At 42.3% G+C, this 16,605-nt stretch overlaps 1 protein-coding gene across 4 annotated transcripts in view; it reads right to left on the bottom strand.

Annotated features, from left to right (window-relative positions):
* The window catches only part of LOC118397217 (ubiquitin carboxyl-terminal hydrolase 2-like), a 42,346-nt gene that overhangs the window by 23,495 nt on the left and 2,246 nt on the right, over window positions 1-16,605 (bottom strand). For all 4 annotated transcript variants that reach the window (XM_035791764.2, XM_035791765.2, XM_052467367.1 and 1 more), the window contains exons 2-3: window positions 16,182-16,299; window positions 7,667-8,457 (exon numbers count right to left, since the gene is read on the bottom strand). In XM_035791764.2, coding sequence (XP_035647657.1) covers window positions 7,667-8,413 — 747 coding nt within the window. In that variant the 5' untranslated portion in view covers window positions 8,414-8,457; window positions 16,182-16,299. The remainder of the gene's footprint in view (window positions 1-7,666; window positions 8,458-16,181; window positions 16,300-16,605) is intronic.

Raw genomic sequence — 16,605 nt, 5'->3', positions numbered from 1 at the left:
CCTCAATGCCCTCGTAAGAATCCCGGAATATATTCCAGTCCGTGTTAGCAAAACAGTAATGTAGTTTAGCATCTGCTTCATCTGACCACTACTTTATAGACTGAGTCACTGGTGTTTCCTGCTTTAATGTTTACTTGTAAGCAGGAATCAGGAGGATAGAGTTATGGTCCGATTTACCAAATGGAGGGCGAGGGAGAGCTTTGTACGTGTCTCTGTGTGTGGAGTAAAGGTGATCTCAAATTGTTTCCCCTCTGGTTGCACATTTAACATGCTGACAGAAAATAGGTAAAAGTGATTTAAGTTTCCCAGCATTAAAGTTCCCTGCCACTAGGAGAGCCGCCACTGGATGAGCGTGTTCCTGTTTACTTATAGCAGCTCATTGAGTGCGGTTTTAGTGCCAACCTAGGTCTGTGGTGGTATGTAGACAATATGTAGACAATTTAATTAATTACACTTTTTTGCCGACGTTTACTGACATCGGCCATATTCAACGGGTGTTGAGCGCTCGTAAATGAATTATTCTGTGCTCTGGCACACTCAGACGAGAGTCCTCTGAAATTGGAGTAGATAGCCAGAGCGAATTTACGAAAGCACCCGAATATCCATTGAGAACGCACAAAGACAATACCATTTAGCTAAGCTAATAATGACGGGAATAATCAAGTCAATAAACGTTGGGTAGTTAGTTAGACAGCCTATCGTTAATACACTGGCAAGTTTGAAGTATAAGTAGCCAACTAACATTAGGTAGCTAGTTAACAACATACCGGTACATACTGCTGTAATGATATGCTATGTGGTTCTTTTGGACAAAGTACAGTTGAAGTCGGAAGTTTACATACACTTAGGTTGGAGTCATTAAAACTCATTTTTCTCCCACTCCACAAATTTCCTGTTAACAAACTATAGTTTTGGAAAGTTGGTTAGGATATCTACTTTGTGCATGACACAAGTAATTTTTCCAAAAATTGTTTACAGACAGATTATTTAACTTATAATTCACTGTATCACAATTCCAGTGGGTCAGAAGTTTACATGCACTAAGTTGACTCTGCCTTTAAACAACTTGGAAAATTCCAGAAAATTATGTCATGGCTTTAGCAGCTTCTGATAGGCTAATTGACATAATTTTTATTTATTTATTTTATTTCACCTTTATTTAACCAGGTGGGCAAGTTGAGAACAAGTTCTCATTTACAATTGCGACCTGGCCAAGATAGAGCAAAGCAGTTCGACACATGCAACAACACAGAGTTAGACATGGAGTAAAACAAACATACAGTCAATAATACAGTAGAAAAATAAGTGTATATACAATGTGAGCAAATGAGGTGAGATAAGGGAGGTAAATGCAAAAGAAAAGGCCATGGTGGCGAAGAAAATATAATATAGCAAGTAAAACACTGGAATGGTAGATTTGCAGTGGAAGAATGTGCAAGGTAGAGATAGAAAGAATGGGGTGCAAAGGAGCTAAATAAATACAGTAGGGGGAGAGATAGTTGTTTGGGCTAAATTATAGATGGGCTATGTATGTACAGGTGCAGTAATCTGTGAGCTGCTCTGACAGTTGGTGCTTAAAGCTAGTGAGGGAGATGTGTTTCCAGTTTCAGAGATTTTTGTAGTTCGTTCCAGTCATTGGCAGCAGAGAACTGGAAGGAGATGCAACCAAAGGAAGAATTGGTTTTGGGGTTGACCATAGAGATATACCTGCTGGAGCGCGTGCTACGGGTGGGCGTTGCTATGGAGACTAGCGAGCTGAGATAAGGGGGGACTTTACCTGGCAGGGTCTTGTAGATGACCTGGAGCCAGTGGGTTTGGCGACGATTATGAAGCGAGGGCCAACCAACGAGAGCGTACAGGTCGCAGTGGTGGGTAGTATATGGGGCTTTGGTGACAAAACGGATGGCACTGTGATAGACTGCATCCAATTTATTGAATAAGGGTATTGGAGGCTATTTTGTAAATGACATCTCCGCCTTGGTGAACCAGGTGAGGCAATCATTTGAGAAACCAAGGCTATCGAGTCTGCCGATGAGGATGTGGTGATGCCTTGGCCAGGTCAATGAATACGGCTGCACAGTATTGTTTCTTATCAATGGCAGTTAAGATATCGTTTAGGACCTCGTTTAGGATCATGAGCCAATTGGAGGTGTACCTGTGGATGTATTTCAAGGCCTACCTTCAAACTCAGTGCCTCTTTGCTTGACATCATGGGAAAATCAAAATATTGCTGCTGCTCCAGTTTCAACTGTTCTGCCTGTGGCTATGGAACCTTGACCTGATCACCGGACGTGCTACCTGTCCCTACCTGCTGTTTTCAACTCTCTCAGCAGGAGCGGTAGAGTTACTTTCAATGATCGGCTATGAAAAGCCAACTGACATTTACTCCTGAGGTGCTGACCTGTTGCACACTCGACAACTACTGTGATTATTATTATTTGACCATGCTGGTCATTTAAGAACATTTGAACATCTTGGCCATGTTCTGTTATAATCTCCACCCGGCAAAGCCAGAAGAGGACTGGCCACCCCTCATAGCCTGGTTCCTCTCTAGGTTTCTTCCTAGGTTTTGGCCTTTCTAGGGAGTTTTTCCTATCCACCGTGCTTCTACACCTGCATTGGTTGCTGTTTGGGGTTTTAGGCTGGTTTCTGTACAGCACTTTGATATATCAGCTGATGTAAGAAGGGCGACATAAATACATTTCATTTGAAATCTGACAAGAACTATTTTTTTTTTTTGTAGACCTCCACAAGTCTGGTTCATACTTGGCAGAAATGTCCAAATGCCTGAAGGTACCACGTTCCTCTATACAAACAATGGTATGCAAGTATAAACACCATGGGACCAAGCAGTCGTCATATCGCTCAGGAAGGAGACGTGTTCTGTTTCCTAGAGATGAATGTACTTTGGTGCGAAAAGTGCAAATCAATCCCAGAACAACAGCAAAGGACCTTGTGAAGATGCTGGAGGAAACCGGTACAAAAGTATCCACAGTAAAACGAGTACTATATCGACATAACCTGAAAGGCCGCTCAACAAGGAAGATCAGCAAGGAAGAAGCCACTGCTCCAAAACCGCCATAAAAAAAACAGACTACGGTTTGCAACTGCATATGGGGACAAAGATCGTACTTTTTCGAGAAATGTCCTCTAGTCTAATGAAACAAACATAGAACTGTTTGGCCATAATGACCATCGTTTTGTTTGGAGGAGGCTTGCAAGCCGAAGAACCCCATCCCAACCGTGAAGCACGGGGGTGGCAGCATCATGTTGTGGGGGTGCTTTGCTGCAGGAGGGACTGGTGCACTTCACAAAATAGATGGCACCATGAGGAAGGGAAATTATGTAGATATATTGAGGTAACATCTCAAAACATCAGTCAGGAAGTTAACGCTTGGTCGCAAATGGGTCTTCCAAATGAAGATTGACCCCAAGCATACTTCCAAAGTTGTGGCAAAATGGCTTAAGGACAACAAAGTCAAGGTATTGGAGTGGCCATCACAAAGCCCTGACCTCAATCCTGTAGAAAATTTGTCAGCAGAACTGAAAAAGCATGTGCGAGCAAAGAGGCCTACAAATCTGACTCAGTTACACCAGCTCTGTCAGGAGGAATGGGCCAAAATTCACCAAACTTATTGTGGGAAGCTTGTGAAAGGCTACCGGAAACGTATGACCCAAGTTAAACAATTTAAAGGCAATGCTACCAAATACTAATTGCCTGCATGTAAACTTCTGACCCATTGGGAATGTGATGAAAGAAATAAAAGCTGAAATAAATCATTCTCTCTACTATTATTCTGACATTTCACATTCTTAAAATAAAGTGGCGATCCTAACTGACCTAAGACAGGGAGTTTTAACTAGTATTAAATGTCAGGAAATGTGAAAAACTGAGTTTAAATGTATTTGGCTAAGGTATATGTAAACTTCCGACTTCAAAACTGTAGCTAACAAATTGTCAGCCAATATAACGTGTAAGGTAACTTATTTGAAAAGTCATTACTTTTTTACATTGCTCAACTTCGACTACATATTTTTCACCATTTTCTTCAAATCTGAAAACGATGTGAAGCCACGCCCATTTCCTGAAGAATTGCATTATGGGCCATAAAGTACGGAAATAGTGTCCTCTCCGTGTATACTTCATATTTTGGTGATTTTAGTACGACATCCGGGAACTTTTGGCATACTAACTATATCCATACTATGACCAATAAGAATACAATATACTCAATTCACGTCACAAATAGTACAGTTAGTGTGGTTAGTATGAGTATTCAAACACAGCTCAAGTTTACTTCGATATGGTGCTTATTATATTAATATGTGCGCATAAAGACGTGTCCACCTTAATTTCTCGCATCATTAATTTTAAAGACAAAAAGATCCCACCACGTCGAGCGAACAAATTGTTTATCAACAATTATTGAATTGTACCGGAATGTCCTGTTTCCATCAGCCCTGTCATGCATCAGGTAATTAATGGATGGAAACCTGGTTAAAGTAAGCAGCAAGGCCAGTTGTCTTTTGGTGCTTGTGTAAAACACAACATCTTGTTAATCAATGAGAGAGAGGTGAATAATTAGATGTCTTTGAGAGTGGGCAGGGAGGGGCCCGAAAATCAGTCTTCCTAGAATGATCAATACCGCAGTGTACTTGACCTACACAACCTCTCTTCTTCCATCCTGACCTTCCAGCACTCAGCCTGGGAGAGAGCTGCTCTGATGAGGAGCTGCTGGTCCTACTGGTCTCGCTGAGTCATAATCCAACACATTCCTCAAAACATGACTCCATAAAAACTCCTCCTAACCATTGGACTGGATGAGCTGACAGAACATTGTGACTCAGCCAACAGGGATGCCTGACAGAACATTGTGACTCAGCCAACAGGGATGAGCTGACAGAACATTGACTCAGCCAACAGGGATGAGCTGACAGAACATTGTGACTCAGCCAACAGGGATGAGCTGACAGAACATTGACTCAGCCAACAGGGATGAGCTGACAGAACATTGTGACTCAGCCAACAGGGATGAGCTGACAGAACATTGACTCAGCCAACAGGGATGAGCTGACAGAACATTGACTCAGCCAACAGGGATGCCTGACAGAACATTGTGACTCAGCCAACAGGGATGAGCTGACAGAACATTGACTCAGCCAACAGGGATGAGCTGACAGAACATTGTGACTCAGCCAACAGGGATGAGCTGACAGAACATTGTGACTCAGCCAACAGGGATGAGCTGACAGAACATTGACTCAGCCAACAGGGATGAGCTGACAGAACATTGACTCAGCCAACAGGGATGAGCTGACAGAACATTGACTCAGCCAACAGGGATGAGCTGACAGAACATTGTGACTCAGCCAACAGGGATGAGCTGACAGAACATTGACTCAGCCAACAGGGATGAGCTGACAGAACATTGACTCAGCCAACAGGGATGAGCTGACAGAACATTGACTCAGCCAACAGGGATGAGCTGACAGAACATTGACTCAGCCAACAGGGATGAGCTGACAGTCAGGATGAAGATTCAGCGCAGATATTTATTTATGCTGACCTTTATTTAACCAGGAAAGACCCTTGCGGTTAGAAACCTCTTTGGCAAGTTGATCTTCTAGAGTGGGGTGAACTATCAGCCCATATCTCCTAAATCAAACCCACATACAGCGCAATCACAGTTATACATGAACCCCTAGCCCTTACTTCACCTGCTCTGGCTACTCTCCTGTCATAGTAAGGGGATTTATTGTATAAACTCCCTGCTCTAAACCGGTCCGGGTGGAACATTATGAGAATTAGGAAGGATAATTAAAATTACGTGATGAGAACATTCGAGCACAGGGCTCACGAAATCCTCTCGTGACATTAATTACAAAATCTGAACCTCTTGGTCCAATAGGCAACCCAGTTCCACTGTTCCAAGTCCAGGAGATTCATTCCCTCATTGATTGATAACTGTTAATTACGGAGACGATTCCATACAACCTTTGAGTGGCTTCAGTAATGCAGACATGGTGGCAAACAACCGTTAGCCTTGATGCATCCTTCACTGAAGAGTTTCATTACAGTGCATCAACAACCTCTTTGCCTGCCTGAGCCTGACGCTAATTGTGATAGATGTTTGCGAAAGCAGCCCCGTAACAACAACAAAACAGCCTTGTCAAAGATTGGATGGTTGGCTGGTTGTGAAACAAATGTCCTCCTCCTCCTTCTCCTTCCCACTTCTCCTTCCCACAGTGGTCAGCAATCAGGGCTAATCCCGTAACTGGGTTAATTCACACTCTGCTCTCTAAGGAGAGGGAGAGGAGGATAGCCAGGCCAGCCACTCCCGCAGATGTCATTACTCTCCATGCGAGGCCTCCTGAGTACTTGAGGCGTCACTACAGACCCGGGTTTGATCCCGGGCTGTGTCGCAGCCGTCCGCAACCGGGAGACCCATGAGACGGTGCACAATTGGCCCTGCGCCCTGCCCGCCACAGGAGTCGCTAGTGGGCGATGAGACAAGGATATCCCTGCCGGCCAAACCCTCCCTAACCCGGACGACGCTAGGCCAATTGTGCGCCGCCCCATGGGCCTCCCGGTCGCAGCCGGAGTCTCTGGTGGCACAGCTAGCACTGTGATGCAGTGCCTTAGATCACTGCGCCACCCGGGAGGCCTATCCTGACATTCAAGGCCTGAATTGCTTCGCCTTGCTTTTCTGGTTGGCTGGCAAGTTTCACCATCCAATTATTACAGATCTACGGGAGTGCAAGTCTCACCATGGCACGAACTGTGGCGATACGTTGGCACATAAGAATTATTAGAATATGGCAAATATTAGTAAATGATTGCATTCTATCCATGCTGGCTTTTGCGGTCTACCTGAGACATGATAGGGGGGATGTCATACAGGCTGTCGACAATTTATAAAATGCGCAATTTGCCTAAATGGGTCATTTTTTGTTGTTGGTATGACATCATTACATCCAGTTCTTTTTAACGACACACAATAGTTAAATTAATCTATTTTATCTACATTTTTTTTTTAAATCACTGGACAAGTTCATGGAAACATAGATAGTGACACACAGACAGACTGTTTGGCTAGCCTGGTCCCACTGCCTTGCCAACCCCTATGGTCATTGTCACGTTAAACATGCAGGACCCATAGGAGTTGGCAATACAGCAAAAACAGATCTGGGACCAGGCTATAGCTACGGACTCACAGGAACTTCCTGATTCATCATCATAGAGAGAAATTGAATTTCTGAGGACATTATGGGAGCTATGGCAACAGGAATGTTTACAGAAATCAGTGTGTTTCTACATACAGGGGCATGGAGATTTTGTTAAGCATGTTCTTGTCTCTGTGAGATTAATTTCCTTTCTTATTGGAAATAGACCTAATATAGCTAGCTGACATAGATGCATTTTCTAATTCAATACTGTACGAATGAATGAATACTGTGACAATTGTGTAATGCCTATTTTTATACTGTGTAGTGAGTGACAGTGTTCCCCAACACAGGATCTTAGTACTGTACAGTAACTGTGCAGAGCATCTGTACTGACCATGAGTGCCCCCACATGGTGTCAGTCTGCCATGTCAGTGGCCTGAGAGGCTAAATCTAAGATCACTGCAAAACAGTTGAGCAAACAGAAGAACACTGGTCTTACCAGGGAGTCCCTGGTGGGGGAGCTGGATCGTCCATTGCTGCTGCTGTTGCTCCTCTCATAGGAGGAGGTGAAGCGGCTACCACCACCACTCTTTAGGTTGCTGCTGCTCAAGGCCTCCTGCGTGGCGCTGTGGGACAGGCCATAGCTGGATCTCTGCAGGCTGCTGTTGTAGGAGTCGGCCACATCGCTGGCCCTGCTCCGGTAACCCCTCAGGGCGCTGGAGGAGGAGGGGGACGTGGGCTCGGTGAGGCCCAGGGACGACAGGTCCCGCGTCAGGTCACTCTGGCTCGACGACCTCCGGCGGCTGAGAGAGATGCTGGAGGCCCCGGGCGACGAGGAGAGGTAGCTGGAGCGGCTGGGCGTGGTGGACGAGGAGTAGCTGCTGTAGCCAGTGTAACCGGAGCCGCCGCTCAGGCCCGACGAGCCATAGGTCTTCACAGGGGTGCGGCTCAGGCTCTCGCTGCGCCGGCTGCTGCTGCTCAGGAGGTCAGTGCGGGGGATGGGCCGGCCCCGGTCGAGCTCCAAGGAGGTGCTGTAGTTGCGGGCGCGGCTGGCGGCGCTGCTCAGGTAGCTGGAGGAGGAGTAGCCCGAGGAGGAGGCAGCGTTGCTCCTGTAGGAGGTCAGCCTATCCCGGTCGGAGGTGTAGGAGCTGAGAGAGGAGGGCGTCAGGGAGGAGCTATAGGAGCTATAGGCACTGGTATAGGAGGAGCCGGTGTAACGCTTGGCTGTGGTGGAGACGCGAGACATGCTGGGTTCTCAGCCACGGGTGATGCAGTGGAAGACCGCATCGACTACAAGACAAGAGAAAGAACAGAAATCAGTGTGTTTCTATTTTCAGACTGTGAGCGGGAAAAACTTCATTTCCAAAAATGAAAACTTATTTAAGCAACATTTTAATCTTTATAACCACCAACTGTAATTGTATATTTTATATCATATCGGTTCCATCTGAGTTTTTATGGGTTAGTCTTGTCTGATCACGAGAGAGGTAGGATGCCAAAGGTCACAAGGGTATCATCCAACTCTTAACATACGGGTGCACTATTTATCAACGGGCTGAATACACTGTACCATGGCTCATTGCTCGAGCCTGAGGTTTTACTCGATACAGGATACAGATATTTGACAAGCAACGTTATGTGACCCTCCTTGGAACACATTACACAATATCAACTGTGTCATCAGTTTTCATCCTGAAGTAGAACCCTGAAACACTGTTTACGCAACCAACTGGAACGTCATGCTTGATAATGTGATGTACTGTCGTATCGATGGGTTGTACAACATTGTTCCCGGCTGAATGCGCCCCCTGGGAATCCTGTAATGGGAGAAGCACCTAAGCGAAGCACCCGAATGTTTCTAGTGGCACAGTCTGTTCCTGAGGAGAGACAGGCAGTGCAGCGTCTGAATAAATAAAAGTATCTGGTGTTGTCGATCCGTGTTGGGTTCAGTGGGGGAGGCTTCTCTCTCTCTCTTTCATATATATATATATATATATCTATATCAATAATTCAGCATATGGATCTGGAATAGGCAGAGCACTGGAGCCAGGCCAAGATATACAGCTTTGTGCAGCTAGCTAGATCCAGCCGGAATACTACTGCTCGGTTAGCTTAGCTAGGCCATGCCCAACCGAGCCTTGCTTATACCCCCACTGTGGGTATAAGAGGCCTCTGCTTATGCACCCTACCATTTCGCCTATACCCTGCGCAAAGATGGCTGGACTGTAAAGGTACACAGCTGATAAACATGGGCCAGTATCTCAAGTCAATATACTGTAGTCTGCATCACTATTGTTTTGCCCCCCTAAATAAAACAGCAGTACTATAACACCCCTAGGTCCTAGAGTATGCAGACATAATGTAGCTTGTTTGTGATTCCCTGTTTTCGCTGGGATGAATGTTTTCAAGTCAACCTCTCTTAGTGTGTTGTTTAAATAGGCGGAGAACAGGTGACAACAAACATAGAACACTACCTCCACCACACTACCAAACAACAGTGACAGTGCCAGTTTGCACTACAAGGCAAACCTGGCCATGTCTATCTAAATGTACAAACCCGAGAGAGTGCTTGTACTTGTAATCCCTGACTCCTACTCCCACCCATTCCTAATTGCCCTTAATTATAAACATACACATCATTTAGGCTGCTGCAGGTGTCTCGTCCCAAAAAATGAGGGCCTTGACTGAGACAAGTTCAGGCTAGCCTGGTGGCGTCACTTCAAATGGGAAAACGCAAACAACATCCATGGGGAATACAGCCTAAATGGACATGGGATTTGTAAGATGGCGGTAGCACAGCACTATTATGTTATTCATTTCTCAAACCAAAAACAAACAAATATGCTAGTTGCCCTGCGTTTCAGCCTCCCCAAAGGCTCTGTTAAACGGGGGTTTCCATGACTACATGGCAACAAGCACCATTTGACTGCCACACAATCTCAGTGTCAAAACAGGAAAGCAGGTGTTGCACTGATCCCATTGATTTCCTGATTCCCTTGCCCAGCAGAAATACAAAGGTCCGTCTAGCTATAGCCTAGGGTCCAGTAGATGGGACTCTACTTGAGCATACAGAAAGGGCAGATAGATTGAAAAGACTATAGGCCTAATCCAAGTTTATTGCCGAAGAGGATATATTTCTGTTACCATCTTTAGCTGTAAAATCCAGTGATTCCCAAGCAGGTGTAGGCTATATAATTGAATAGGGCCTAAACTCTGAAACCTCACACTGAGCCACTCTTTCCCACAGTCTGCCCATTCCTACTTCTCCCACTTATCACAGTGTAACTGTGTTCTTTTGATCTCTCAGAGAGAATGCCAAGCGTGTGCAAAGCTGTCATCAAGGCAAAGGACGGCTACTCAATAATAAAATATTTTCCGGTTACTACTTGATTCCATATGTGTTATTTCATAGTTTTGATGTCTTCACTATTATTCGACAAATGTAGGAAATAGTAAAAATAAAGAAAAAAGAAAAACCCTTGGATGAGTAGGTGTGTCCAGACGTTTGACTGGTACTGTACATATATATATATATACACACACACACACACAGTGGGGCAAAAAAAGTATTTAGTCAGCCAACAATTGTGCAAGTTCCCCCACTTAAAAAGATGAGAGAGGCCTGTAATTTTAATAATAGGTACACTTCAACTATGACAGACAAAATGAGAAAAAAAAATCCATAAAATCACATTGTAGGATTTTTAATTAATTTATTTGCAAATTATGGTGGAAAATAAGTATTTCGTCCTGGAGTGGCCTAGCCAGTCTCCAGATCTCAACCCCATGGAAAATCTTTGGAGGGAGTTGAAAGTCTGTGTTGCCCAGCAACAGCCCCAAAACATCACTGCTCTAGAGGAGATCTGCATGGAGGAATGGGCCAAAATACCAGCAACAGTGTGTGGAAACCTTGTGAAGACTTACAGAAAACGTTTGACCTCTGTCATTGCCAACAAAGGGTATATAACAAAGTATTGAGATAAACTTTTGTTATTGACCAAATACTTATTTTCCACCATAATTTGCAAATAAATTCATTAAAGATCCTACAATGTGATTTTCTGGATTTATTTCCCTAATTTTGTCTGTCATAGTTGAAGTGTACCTATGATGAAAATTACAGGCCTCTCTCATCTTTTTAAGTGGGGGAACTTGCACAATTGGTGGCTGACTAAATACTTTTTTGCCCCACTGTATATATATTTGGTCATCTTACAAAACCAAATGCTATTGGAAATACTGTTGGAAATCAGAGCACGTAATGTACCCTGTTGTCTGGATCTTAGGGGGGAGCTATATTTACCCTGAAATGTGAGCAGATAAGAGACTAGCGTCTGTTAGGTGCCTCACTGACGCCAAAGCCCTAACTCGGCTCACCGGTCATCGCACCAAACTGTCCATGCCAACTTAGTCTACATCACAACTCTATGCACAATTGTTTTTATTTTATTGATTCAACGTACAATTGTAAGGCAACCAGCTTCAATAGGATTGTGAGTTTGGTCAACATTTGGGCATATAGCTGAACCAGCATACATTCTGAATTTGAAGTGTATGTTCACTCAATTTTTAATTTTGGGTTGAGCAAACATACAATTCACCTTGAGAATTTATTCTACCATATTAGCATATTTCCCAGTGTAAAATTCAATTCTTCATGACAATACAAATATCAAATTTGAGAAAAGTTAACAAGTGCTGTTTATCTCATTTCAACCAGCGTTGTAAACATTGAAATTAGGGTAAAACTTAAATACATTGACTTTACATCAATATAATTTCAACATAATCATCAGAACTATGTATATGTTGAAATTTATTTGACAAATCTTTTTCATCCTATATTCAATTGATTGGTTGAAATGATGTTGAATTTCATATTTGATTAGACATATTTCATGTGACCTTTTTCTCAGCATTGATAGTAAAATGGTTTGTTTGAATCCACATCATTGTTTCAATGTCACGCTATAGCAACCTAAATAAAGATTGAAATAAAACGTGAAGCGGCAGTCCAACATCTACTGGTATATATGAGGGGCAATGCATTTCAGTGAGAACTAGTCTACCATCCAGATGCTCAGCTGAGCTATCATGCCAACACATTTAGACATTGATCAGCTTCCATACTCATTTACGTAGACTACCTAAATAACATTGAAAAGTTGAAAGGTTACCCCTACAGGACACCCAGAGATTACTATAATTCCCAACTACAAAAGACTAGTGCCCCCCTCAAAGTAAGAAAAGCTATTCAAGAATGAGCTACATTTAAAAACAAAATGCACTCAACAACACATTGGGATCTAAAATCCATGATATAGTGATACCGGATCATTCCTCTGTATCATGCTTAATTACACCAACAGGAAATACGCTTAGTGACATAATATGGAGAATGAACAGAGCGCATCTTCAAGACCCGAAATGTATTAAATACATAAACAAAAAAATTAAAGACCTTCACCATTACAAATGTAGACATAGAGGACAGAGAATAGCCAACACGAATTGGGAGGCTTTAAAGCCGTGCATTAGGGGAATGATAATCTCGTTCTCGGCAAAAGTTAAATCTGAGTTAGAAATCACTATCTTAAAAAAATACCATTAAAGAAATCTTTACATGGTAAAGAAAGTACAATTTCTGAACATAAGCAGGCTTATGATCTTTTACTTTTGAAGAGAGCCAACAACTACAAACTCAAATACAGCACACCATTTAATGGCAAACAAACCTGGTAAACACCTCGCAGCCCTCACAAAACTAATACACGGCAAACCAGTTATAATTTTGAAAGATAAGGATACAAATGCTTTAATTAGAAAAAACAACACTATTAATAACAATTTTAAAAGTTTCTTTGAAAATCTATATCAATCAGAATGGAATAACAGTTGAACTGATCCTCCTTAGACTCGATAACCATGAAGCAACTTTCAGCAGATAAAAAAAAAGAATCACAAAAAAATGGAAATCACCCCCCCCCCCCACCCCAAAAAATATGACACTGTAAAATTATTATGTATTATCAATATCATACATTTGGTATCCTATTTATAGGGCTAATGGTAACTAGTTCTAAACTTCCAAAGATCCAATCAGCCATGGATGAATGAAAGTACCTAGCTACATGTTGAAATCATGGTGTCCTTTGTTGGGCAGATCAGATGTTAATGTAGCCTACGTCAACCCACCTCACCCCATATTTACTTTCACATACAGCTTGTGTAAGAATTAGTACTTAACTGACTTGCCTAGTTAAATAAAGGTTACATGTAAGAAAAGTTAGTTACTTTCAACGCTATTTAGGTAGTCAATGCAAATGAGTATGGAAGCTGATCAGTGTATAATTGTGTTGACGTCATATCTCAGCTGACAATAGCGCTGCTTATTCCAAAAGCCAAGCAGGGTACATAGAGGTCGGCATCTGGATGGTGGACAAGTTCACACTGAAGTGCAATACCCCTCATATACCAGTAGGAGTCCCTGTTCTTGAAGAAATCGTTGGACTGTGTCTTCACATTTTATTTCAATGTAAGTCTTCATTTAGGTTGATAGCATGAGGTTGAAACAATTTAGTTGATTCAAACATACCATTTGACTATCAACATTGAAACAAGGTCAAATAAAATATGTCTAATCTAATCTAAAATTCAACATAATCTCAACCACCCAATATACACTGAGCGTACAAAACATTATGAACACCTGCTCTTTCCATGAAATAGACTGACCAGGTGAAAGCTATGATCCTTTATTGATGTCAATTGTTAAATCCACTTCAATCTGTGTAGCTGAAGGGGAGGAGACAGGTTAAAGAAGGATTTTTAAGCCTTGAGACAATTGAGACATGGATTGTGTATCTGTGTGGAAAAGACAAAAGATTTAAGTGCCTTTGAACGGGGTATGGTAGTAGGTACCAGACGCATCAGTTTGTGTCAAGAACTGCAACGCTGATGGGTGTTTCACACTCAACAGTTTCCAGTGTGTATCAAGAATGGTCCACTACCCAAAGGACATCCAACCATCTGTGGGAAACATTGGAGTTAACATGGGCGAGCAATCCTGTGGATCGCTTTCGACACCTTGTCGAGTCCATTGCAACGCAATATTAGGAAGGTGTTCTTAATGTTTTGTACACTTAGTGTATTGAATATAGGATGAAAAATACATTTTAGGTTTCTATGTGAAATTTTCAACACAATTTCAATGTATACATAGACATAGTTCTGATAATTACGTTGAAATTATATTGATGCAACAACCTGTTAGTCAGATTAAATCAATATATTTAAATGTAAGTTTTACCCTAATATCAATGTTTACAACGCTGGTTGAAATGAGATGAAAACAGTACAGTAGTTATAAAAATAAAAAAAATATCCAATGTATTTTCTATGTTGATTCCATGTCACAATACATTGACCAATTACATTGAAACAACATTGCTTCAACCCATGTTTGCCCAGTGGCACTTTAATGCAGTGGTCTGGAACTTCTGTTTTACATGTCACATTATTATTGAAGCTTTTAATCGCCCACAACCTGCATTGAGAATGACTGCCATGGTAGGGTAAACTGATTATTGAGACTCCCTAAATCATATAAACTCCAACAGTAACGGGTGCAAAAAGTTAAAATTCCTAACAGATTGGATAAGTTTATAAAAAATTATGTTATTTACGTTTGTGTTGCATAAGATTACTAAACCAATCAATGTACACACAAAAATACAGGTATTGAAATAAACAACTCTTAAAATCAACCTGCAATAGAGCATGCTGGGAAATATGACAATGACGGACGTGGTTTTGAGCAAACATACATTTGTAATTTTACTCAACAAGCTTGTTCAAATTCAGCTCACTTCAAGCTGAGTTTGTTGATTCAACGTACAATCGTTAGGAAGCCAGCGGCAATAGGGTTGTGAGTTTGCTAAACATTTGGGCATATAATCTAGCTGAAACAACATACCTTCCAAAGGCAAACATGAATTTGTAATTCGCCTCAACACATTTTTTAGATATTCAGCTCCCGTGAGCAAAGTTTGTTGAGTGAACAAACGTTCACACATTAGCTCAATTTCTTGTCCTTCTGAAGTGCACCCAACTCACCAAATAACGCTGATTATGCAATTGGTTAAATTAGCTTTTTTTTTTACAGTCTACCATACACTAAGAATTAGACTCTGATATCATCCGGTCAGCTGAGAGATAGGCCTACTCTGTTATAGCACAATTAACAACAACCCCTTTCTTCTGTTCGTAACTCAGATAAGAGCATTAGCTCAAAGTAACCTCAGAAAGGGCAGAATGTGTGCGTGATTGACGCTCCCAATGTCTGCTGTAAGTGACTTCGTTCCTTATTCACTGTCCTGAAGATAAGCTCAATTAGACATCATTACTATTTTAAACACCATCAATCCGTGCTCTGTGCCACTGTGTGAAATGTTGTTCTGTACTGAATACTTATTGGAAAAGGGTCAAATCAAACGTTGTGTCTCTTTTTAAAAAGAGGCAATCAGCAGTAGAAACAATAACAAAGCGTCTTCCTCGCCCCTGTTTTGTCAAAAAGCTGAGAAGTGGGGTTGGATGTAACCACTCTCAAAAAACACTCTCAAATATAGTTTCAACCGTGTTTTGAGGCTGCAGTATAAACCGTTTGTTTACATTTACTTTGTTTACAAACAAGCTTATATTTTGGGTCCTGATGGGGCACGACAGTTGAGCTGACCTCGTGAGGCATTTATAAGTTATATTCTTCAAGAATCAATGGGTACATATCTTTCATTTAGAAGTCCACAAATGGATGTAGCAACTGCTGATTGCCCGTTTAAGCCTCGTGTCTGTGTGAGCGTCGGAGCCACTGCATATCTTTGGACATGTTTTTCACTCCCAAAGTACCATCAGTCCTTGAAAAAGTGCTTGCCTCTCATCGTGTTTGTGAGATGCACGCTGATTGCTGACCGTGTGTATGCGGGCGTGTGCACGTGTGTTTATTCAGTTATGATCACCTGCTGTGTATAGGGCGGGGTCTCTCAGTCCACGCAGGCAGCGATGGAGTGGAGCCCGCTCATCCTAATGTATTTCACAGACCCATTCACAGTCACAGGGACCTCTCACTGATTAGACCTGTGGGGAGACAGAGACACATCAAATGACAGACACACAGCCATGCGGATATTACCCGGGCAAAAAAATGACTACGGTAATGGATTTGCAGTCTCGCTAACATGGACTTTGTTGGATACCACTGCCATGAGGCTAGCAGATCGATGTTGAGCCATTAGAACATACATTTTCTAACATTACTGGTTTGATCATGTCCAATTATCCTCTTCAATTTACACAGAATTCAAGGAATTGAATTAAAACAACACCGCTTTATGGGAGGAGCAAAACATCCCATAACAAAACAATCTACCGGTAGCCTACAGT

The sequence above is a fragment of the Oncorhynchus keta genome, chromosome 18 (assembly GCF_023373465.1).
Source record: "Oncorhynchus keta strain PuntledgeMale-10-30-2019 chromosome 18, Oket_V2, whole genome shotgun sequence".
Classification (NCBI taxonomy): domain Eukaryota; kingdom Metazoa; phylum Chordata; class Actinopteri; order Salmoniformes; family Salmonidae; genus Oncorhynchus; species Oncorhynchus keta.
This window is presented reverse-complemented; position numbering and strand designations above follow the sequence as displayed.